The 9,304-nt window shown below is 62.6% G+C and overlaps 1 protein-coding gene across 1 annotated transcript; it reads left to right on the forward strand.

Moving 5' to 3' along the window:
• Positions 1-3,948: 3,948 nt before the first annotated feature.
• Positions 3,949-8,777, forward strand: ERFL (ETS repressor factor like). Its single transcript, XM_068993247.1, has 5 exons — positions 3,949-4,015; positions 6,968-7,202; positions 7,516-7,711; positions 7,805-7,922; positions 8,329-8,777. The coding sequence occupies exons 1-5, from the start codon at positions 3,949-3,951 to the stop codon at positions 8,775-8,777; spliced, it is 1,065 nt and encodes a 354-aa protein (XP_068849348.1).
• The last annotated feature ends 527 nt before the right edge of the window (positions 8,778-9,304 follow it).

Here is a 9,304-nt window from a genome sequence, read left to right on the forward strand (position 1 = left end):
CCCAGGGGGCCGGGGTGATGGGGGTGGGCAACGAAGAGACAGAAGCAAAGAGAGACGGGGAGAGACAGAGATGTGCAGAGACAGAGACAAGAAACAGAGACACAAAGAGATGGAGACATTTGGAGATAGAGGCCAACAGACAGATGAGAGAGAGACCCACTGGAGAGAGGCGACCGCATAAGCAGGCCTGGTTCAGTACCCTCCTCACACACCTCTGGGCTTGGGGGTGTCCACAAATGCGTGGATGGACAGACAGCTGGACAGATGATGGCAGGAGCATTGGGACCCCAGAGTGGGCTCATCTCTGAGTGCCCACTCCACCCCCACCCAGCCTCATCCAGCTGGGCTGTGGGTCTGAGTGTGGCTCTGTGTGTATGTGTGCAGCCATGTGTGTTGCTGGCCTGGCGATGGCTGGCTGTGTTGGCGTTGTGCGTGCACCTGTCTCCTTGCACGATGGAGAGTGTGCACACACACGGTCTCTGGGGCTTGTCTGTGTGAATGTGTGCTTTCACGTCACTTGTGTGTGACTGGCTTGGCTGTGCTGCTGGGTGTGCCTGGGTGTGCGTGTGCGTCTGTGCTGGCACTGTGTCGGTGTGCACTTTGCAGCTTTGTGTGCCTGTACTCATGAACCTTGGTGTTTGGTGGTGCGTCTGTGTCAGTGTGTGTCTGTCTATAACTTAGGATTGTGTGTCTTTGTTTCTGTAGGGCCTGAATCAGTGTGTGTGTTGCATATATCTGTGTGCAGTTGTGTGTCTGTCTCTGTGTCGATGTCTGTGACCATGATGGTATCCATGTGTGTTGACATGGATGTCTCTGTGTGGTGTGTAACCTGGTGGTGTGTGTGCCGGGGTTGCTGTGTGACAGGGGCTACGTGATGGTGTTGGTTGTGGCAGTCTTGGTGTACATGAGCTGGTTAACATGTGCGTCACACACCGTTGTGATGAGTGTTGTGTGTGCCAGTGTGGTGTGTGTCGCTTTGTTGAGCTGTGTCGGTGTCGTGTGTGTGGCATTGTAGCATGTGTGTCTGGGTTGCTGTGTGGGTCTGTGTAGCTCCTTGGCAGGGAAGAGGGGGAGGCAGCCTTTGCCGGCCCAGCCCCTCTCCGCACTGCTGCGCACACGCACACACACATTCGGTGCCATGGCTGCCGGCAGTGGAGATGGGGGGGGCGGGGGGGGGTGTGTGGAGGAAGCAAAATAAAATTAAAAATTAAAGCTTGCCCGGAGTCCCCATCCGCCCCGTGCGGACTGGTGGGGAGGGGCAGAGTTGCAGCCACTCCTCCTCTGCAGCCAAGGGGGGGTGTCGCTGGGTGTTTGTCCGTCTGTCCAGCCATCCAGCCAGGCCCCTGCCAGGCCCGCTGCCCTGGCCGGCCCCTCAGGCCCTGCGCCCTCCGTCGGTCGATCAGCGATCGATGGGGCCAGGGGGGCGCCAGGGGCAGGGCAAGATCAAAGGGGTCCCTAGAGACAGATGCGGGATGTTAGGACAGAAACAGAGATGCGGAGATGGGGAGACAGAGACGCTGAGACTGGGGTGGAGACCCCCAGACATAAAAACAGGGTGGTGTGGAGCCCCGGAGACGTGGGGACCCAGAGACAGAGAGACATGGGGAAGCGGAGATGGGGCACCCTGGTGCCTGGACAGTCAGGGGCAGACATTCGGGGAAGGGGGCAGAACAGGAGGGGCTGGGGGCCAACAGGACCCAGGCAGGGGGACAGAGAGGGGAGCAGTGGCAGGCAGAGACCTCGAGATGGCAGAGACGCGTGCCTGCGTGCGAGAGACGCGGGGGGAGCGTGGGAGCAGGGCCCGGAGCGCCGATCCCACGGCTCCTCGTTATAACGTGTCCGGAGGAGGCGGCGGGGAGTTGAAAGCATCGGGAAGAGAAATCAAAACCAACACGGAAATGAGAGGGGCCAACAGGGGGTGGGGGGGTGAAGGAGGAGGGAGGGGGGCCCAGCGAGGCAGAGAGAGCCAGCGAGGTGGGGGAGAAAGAGGTGGATGGAGCGAGGTGGGGAGATGGGAGAGAAGAGAGACTGAGATGGGCCAGGCGGCGACAGGGGCAGAGAAACCGAGAGATGGGAGTTAGATGAGAGATGGGAGAAGAAGAGACAGATGGCGAGAGAAAAAAGACCTGGGGAGACACAGGGGAGAGACAGAGAAGGGCCAGGGCACAGAGAGGGACAGACCCCGAAGACATGGGGGGGGGCGTGGTCCTGGAGGACAGAGATACAGAGACTGATGGAGGGAGAGAGGCAGAGTGGGGGAGACTGCTGGGGAAAGACGGGGCGAGACATCTGGGTGGACGCGGGATGAGAAGACAGGCCAGAGAGAGACAGCAAGGTGGGCCAGGGATGGTGGGGGCAGACAGAGAAGGGAAGAGAGACGACGAAGAGAAAGGATGGAGAGGAAGAGAGAGGGAGGGACGGAGAGAAAGTTGGGGAGCTGGGGGGAGAGGAGGGTTTGGGGGCAGAGGAGGAGGGGCTGCCCCCACAGGAGCCTGAGTGCTGGGGAGGGGGAGGCTGGCGGCTGGCCTGAGGGTGGCCGTGGGGGGGCGACTGGGCAAGCCTGGGGGTGGGGGGGGAGTGGGCTGCCAAGGCTCCTCTGGTGTCCAGGTGGTGGGGTTTATGGGGGGAGCGCTGCGGGTTTCTGGAGTGTGTGGGGTCTTTGAGAGGCAGGGCGTGTGAGAGGGGTGGTGTGTCTGTAGAGGGGAAGGGTGGGTGGGTGCCCCAGAGGGAGCATGAAGATAGCACAGCCTCTGAGAGGTGGGGTCTGGAGCGGGGGAAGGATCTGGAGCTTGGGGTGTCTGGGATGGTGGGCGTCTGAGAGGAGCGGATGTCTGAAGGAGTGGGTGTCTGAAGGCGGTGGTGGTGTCGGGGTTGGTGGGGTATCTGAGGGAGAAGGGCTGGCGGGCGGGAAGGGTCTGAGAGGCTGGGATGAGCAGGGGGTGAGAGAGTATCTGAGAATGAGGTACCCAGGGAGAGGGGTGTCCCAGGGAGTGGGGGTCTGAGAGGGGGGACCTGTTGCAAGGTGGCTGGGGGGTGGGGAGAGGCAGCCCCAAGGGGTGGGGCTGTCTGAGTGGGGGGGCAGATCCAAGGGGAAGGGGCATATGGGGGGAGACAGACCTAAGGGGAAGCGGCTGTCTGAGGGGGGCGTCTGCAGAGGAGGCAGGCCCAAGTGGCGGGGGTCTGAGCGGGGCAGCGGGTTTAAGGAGGGCGTCTGAGGGAGCACTCCTGCGGGTGCTGGGGGCCGCTCTGTGGGGTGGGTGGGGCGGAGGGCAGGGCCGGCAGGGGCTGGGCCGGCCCCCTCCCAGCCCGTCGGAAGGCCACCCGCCCGCCCGCCTGCCCGGTGCTGGCTGGCTCTGGGCGGACAGATGAGAGCGCGGGGCGGTGCGCGAGCTGGACCAGCCAGCCCGGGGGCCAACCGGGCGGGGTGGAAGTGGGGGCGCAGAGGTGGGGAGCGGGACAGACCGGGGACAGCCACAGAGGGAGACCGAGGGAGAGCCCGAGACGCAGAGACGGACCCCGAGAGGTCAGGCGCGAGGCGAGGGATGGAGAGACAGCGGCAGAGACGGTGCGGGGCGGTGCGGGGCGCGAGTGAGAGCCGGGAGTGTGAGTGAGTGAGTGGCGAGGAGTGCGGAGGGAGGCTGGGAGCCCGCGGTCAGTGGTGAGGCACAGAGGAAGGGGAGGCTGCGTGGAGGACGGGCCGGGAGGGAAGGACCAGGCGCAGGGCCGGTGGAGGGACTGGGAATGGCGGGACCAGCGGGCAGAGGGGTGCCTGCAGCGGGAGGAGGGGGGCAGGATGCAGGGGGCGAGGGCGGCCAGGGCCTGGGTGGGTGGAGGGGGACGTCCCCCCGCAGTGCCAGCCCCCGACTGACTTGGGTCTGTCTCTCTTGCTTGCTCCATCCTGTCCTCATCCGTCTGTCTGTCTGGCCTCTCTGCAGGGCTGGCTCCACCATGGACTGTAGCTGCGTTTCCGACCTTCTCTTCGCCCCACCCGCCCTGCCGGCTCTCTGGACCCCTGGTAACTGGCCCAGACCTGCCCCACCCTTTCCCCAGCCTGGGGCCTTCCCAGTCCTCTGGCCCCTCCTTTCTGCATCTCTCTCTGTCTTTCCTCCATCTGCCCGGGGTCTCGGTCAGAGTCGCGTGAATCCAACCCCTTAATGAGAAACTTGGCTAAAAACTTCATGGCCAGATGTCCCTGCCACCTGCCTGCTGGGACACGAGGGTCTTTTGGAGGACAGGTGAGGTGTGGAGGTCTGAGTGGGACAAGGATGCTGGGGCCTGAAGACCTGGGGTCTCGGCTGGCCGCAGTCTGCTTCCACCCAGGACCTGCAGGCAAAGAGAAGCAGGGAGACTTGAGACAGACGGGCGCTGATGGCGCAGGGCTGGGGACGAGGGGGGTCACTAGACCAGGCGCGGGTGGACAAGTGGACAGACCGGACGGCCCAGGCAGGGGAACACAGAGACGCGGCCCAACCAGCTGCAACGGGAAAGAGGATGGTTTGCTTGGAAGTGGACACCCAGACCAGGGCTGTGGACGACAGTAAGACCTGGACGTGCATTGGAGTCCAAGTCACACGCTCCACAGATGGGCAGTGAGAGAGAGGGAGAGGGGTGTGTGTGTGTGTGTGTACACCACAACACCAAATGAGAGATGAGACAGACTCCGTGCTGGTTATTTAGGATCCTGGTGTGTGTGTCTATGTCACCCTCCAAGAAGAAGGGGTCGCACCGGGGAGGTGTATGTCCATCTCTTTGTTGAACTGGTTCTGCCTGCTTGTCCTTGCACGTCCGAGGTCACCTAAGTGTGTTCCCAGACTGAGTGTGTTGTGTGTCTTTGGGACTCTTGACTGTCCACAATTCTGGGTTCTCTGTGCGGGGGTGTTGTCTGCCAGCTTGCCTCAGTAGGTGAAAAGCCTTTGACTGCTCCTTCCGTGGTGTGTGGCATTCTGAACCAAACGGAGGTCTAATCTCACTGCATTTTGGGTTGTGTAGGGGGGTCCCCCAGGCCTGTGTGTCAGGGGCTGTGTCTGTGTTTGGGGCGTGGGGCTGGTTCTGTGTGTCACTGAGTGTGGCTGCGCACTGGGGGCTGTGTGTCTTGGTGTGCATGTGTGTCTGTGTGCTGAGATTGCGGGTCCTCCTCCCTCTCATTGTGTCTGTGTGTTGGCACGTACAGCACACCCGAGAACACACATGGAGGACAGGCCGGGTTGTGTGTCTGTGTTGTCATCTTCAGGGTCGCTGGGCGTTGTCTGTGTGATACAGCCGCTGGGACGTGTCCCAGGTGTGGAATGGGCCAGAGCTCGTGTGTTGTTGATTCATTTGGCTGTCTTCTTAGATGAGAAAGCCCCCAGACGCAGTTGAGAAATTCTCTTTAGGGAGGAAACTGGCCTTCCCCAGCCTCGGGCAGACCCCAGGCAGCCTGGCTGGGATCCTGCTTCTCCTTGCCTCCCATCCCTGAAATTCTAACAAGCCAGAGAGGGCAAGGAACTGCTTGGAACCACACCAGCAAGTGGATACCAATAGTCTCCCAGCTCAGAGACCCTGCCCTCGCCACCCCAACCACCTTCCTTTCCTGCAGGGCTCTCTGCGGATTGTGGCCTAATTCTGCGTTCTGTTTCCATGCCTGGGTCTGGGGTCTCTGAGGAGGGGGACGGGGACAGAGGCTTTGGCACTGGAGAAGTGGGACCCAGGGCCTGGGGCCTTGTGGGTGGGCGGTGAGACGTAGGGGTGGGTGAGCCCCTCAGTCTCCACCTAGCATCTGTGTGTCTGGACACTGGGGCGCAGAGTGCTCATCGGAGCTGTGGATGCTAAGAGTTGGTTGTGGGACTTCCCTGGAGGTCCAGTGGTTAGGAATCTGAGCTTCCACTGCAGGGGGCGTGGGTTCAATCCCTGGTTGGGAACTAAGATCTCAGAAGGCAACCAAAAAAAATAAGAGTTGGATATTTGTGGCAGGGGTGGGGATGAGGGGCTGCTCTACTGTTAGGGTGTCATGGGGGTGTGACTGTAAGGTCGACACGTGCATCTTGGTGCAGCACTCACGGTCTCCTCCACAGGGTGTTTCATCTGGGCCTTTGGGGTTCTGTGTCTTTCTCATCGCAGTGGGTCCCAGTGCTGAGGGGCCTGAGGTGTGCAATTGTGTGTGTCTGGTGTGAATGCCTTGGTGGCACGTTTGTAGTGTCATGCTCCGGCGGGAGTGTGGCTCTCTGGTAGCCAGGGGGTGCCTCAAGGGTGAGTGGATGTCTGTGTGACAGGCTGTGTGCTGTGTGTGTGTGACAGGCTGTGTGCTGTGTGTGCTTTGTGTGTGACAGGCTGTGTGCTGTGTGTGTGGGCATCTGCACACACACGTGCTCTCAGACGGACATGGCACAGAGGCAGGGCAGGGACACAGGGAACTGATAGGTATAAACACACAGACGAGTACGGAGGCACACATGTACGCAGGCCCAGCCTGTATGTTCCAGGGTGAGGTCAGCCGGGGCGGTGGAGGGGTGCAGGGTGGTGAACTTCGGGGAGAGATGGAAAAGGGACAGGGAGGAGACAGCAGGAATCAGGGGCCATTCAGAGTCCACAAGAGATCAGACCTCTGGGGCAGGACCAGGCTGGGGCAGCGCAGGAGAATGCAGTGGAGGGCGTGCCCTTTCCTGCAAGCCCCTCCCAGGCTCTCCACAATGTCAAGGACAGGGGAATCTGGTCCCTGCCACCCTCCAGCCCAGCTGTGCCAAGGCAGGAGATTGGGCTGCAAGTGCCAACCCAGGGCCCCCGGACGATGAGGTCTCTCCCTCTGTTTGGACAATCTGGGGACTGGACACCAAGTGGGGTGTGGAGACTCGGAGATGTGGAGATGCTCCCCAAAGATGCCTGAGGCTGCTCATTAGAAACTAGGGGTCAGGGGAGAGGGGGCCGCCTCCGGGTGCCCGAGTCCCCGACTCGGCGCCCTGACCCAGGGCAGCTCCCTGCCTCCCGTCCCCAGGCTTTGCCTTCCCGGACTGGGCCTACAAGCCGGAGTCGTCCCCCGGCTCCAGGCAGATCCAGCTGTGGCACTTTATCCTGGAGCTGCTGCAGAAGGAGGAATACCAGGGCGTCATCGCCTGGCAGGGGGACTACGGGGAGTTCGTCATCAAGGACCCCGACGAGGTGGCTCGGCTCTGGGGCATCCGGAAGTGCAAGCCTCACATGAATTATGACAAGCTGAGCCGGGCTCTGCGGTGAGGAGGGGCTGGGGACCTTGCCCCTCTCCCCTCACTGTCCCTCTGGGGGCTTTCCCTCAACTTCCTGGGGGCAGAACCCTATGGGATCCCAGTGCACAGGGCTCTGTGCCTGTAGCTACCAGAAGTATCCACTTGGGAGTGAAGGTCCAGCCCTGGACTTTGGAGCCACACAGGGCAAGATCCCAGCCCCTGCCTGGCCCTGTGACTTCGGCCTCAGTTTCCCCAAGCTGTTGTGCTCTGTGCTGGGCGCCAAGCAAGTGTTGGGGGCTCTGCCTTCACCTCTCCATCAGTGTCCTCCCTCTGCTCACAGCTACTACTACAACAAGCGGATTCTCCACAAGACCAAAGGGAAGAGGTTCACCTACAAGTTCAATTTCAGCAAAGTTGTGCTCGTCAATTACCCGTTGTTGGATGTGGCGGCTGCCACCACGGGATCCCCGCTTCTGCTGACCCCTGGTCCCTTTGGGGGAGCCCCTGGGCCAGATGCTCCTCCCCTCACCCCCGAGGTGAGTTTGGATCTTGGGGTCCCCAAGCCCTGAACCTCCTGGGGAGGCAGCAGCCTGTCTGAGTGGCACCTATTCCCTCACCTCCCTCTCTAGACCCTGCAGACCCTGTTCTCTGCTCCACGCCTGGGAGAGCCGGGGGCCCGGGCCCCCCTTTTCACCCCCGAGACAGACAAACTGCGCCTAGACAGCCCTTTCCCATTCCTGGGCTCTGGTAAGGGCCTGGGAGTCCAGGGGTGCCCCCCGGGTGGGGGCGAGGGGTGGGCAGGCATGCTGTACCTGTGTGAGGGAAGACGATGGGTAAAGATAAAAGGGGGAGGAGCCAGGACGCAGGGAGGCGGCCCTGGGCGAGGCTGCGCGCGCGTGTGCTTGTCTAGAAGCCGGAGAACGTGAGTGAGGTGCAGCAGAGGAGGGAAGCTGGAGAAGGGGTCAGGCTGACAGCAGAGCTTTTGGGGGGCACTAAATGAATGGGAGGCAGCCAGGGAGGTGGAGATGAGGGGAGCCATGTGAGGGTGGGGAGATGCCGTGTGGGAGGACGATGGGAGAAATCAGGTGGAACACGGCAGGGAGGAATGACCCGGCCTGCCTGACTCCCTCTGTGCATGTCACCTTCTCCCCAGGTGCCACTGGCTATTCCAAGCCCCCTGGCCTGCTGGGGCACTTCGGCCGCGCCTTCCCCGAGCACCCCTGGAACTTCAGCCCGTACCTCACTGGCCCCTTCCCTAAGCTGCCCCCGCCTCTCTACCCACCACACTTCTACCCTAACCCCCTGGCCAGTTCCCTGGGCCACCTGCCCTCAGCAGGGGCAGGGGGCGGCCCCACTGCCACGCCCCTGCTGGCCGCCACTGGGGAGGGCCTGGGCCCGGAGCGCCCCGCGAGCCTGGCTGTGGCCCAGCGCCTGGCGCTGCCGGGGGCCGGGGGTCCAGAGGCCGTGCTGGGCGGGAAGGAAGACAGCGACTCGGAGCTGGAGATCACCGACGTCAGTGGCTGCAGCTCTGACAGTGACGGCGACGAGGGCCTCCCTGTGCCCCCCAAGGCCAAGGCGGGCAAAGGCGGGGTTGGCAGCTGAGCCGCTGCAGGGAGATGGATTCTGCTGGGGCGGAGACCAGGGCGGCCGCCCGCGGGGCCTCTTCTGTGGTCCGGTCTGCCCTTGATGTCCTGTGGGAGGCTGGGCCCGGGCGCATGACTGCCCCAGGCTTCTTCCCCAGCTCCAGACTGGGGGGTGTCATCTCCCCTCTCCAGCGAGGGGAGGGGACACGATGACCTCCAGCCTCCTCCCCAGGCTCCAGTTTGAGTGGGGGGGTCCCCACCTGACCCCCCTCTCCTGAAGTGCAATATGGCGCCCAGCCTCTCCCCTGCCCACCTGCCCCTGTGCTGTGACCTGAGTGTTTGTGCGGCCTTGTTTCCCCCGTGCCGGCCCCAGTGCTGACGCCCGCCCCCCCCCACCCCTCCCGACAGGCCCCCTGGGGACAGGGAGCTCAGAGCAATAACCCCGCCCCCAGCCCCCACCCAGGAGGGCCCCCTCCCCCAACCCCCATCAGCCACCCCGAGATTTACTACAAAAATAAACGAACAGAAAGAAGTGTGAGATGCTGG

Source organism: Capricornis sumatraensis, chromosome 20, assembly GCF_032405125.1.
Source record: "Capricornis sumatraensis isolate serow.1 chromosome 20, serow.2, whole genome shotgun sequence".
NCBI lineage: Eukaryota > Metazoa > Chordata > Mammalia > Artiodactyla > Bovidae > Capricornis > Capricornis sumatraensis.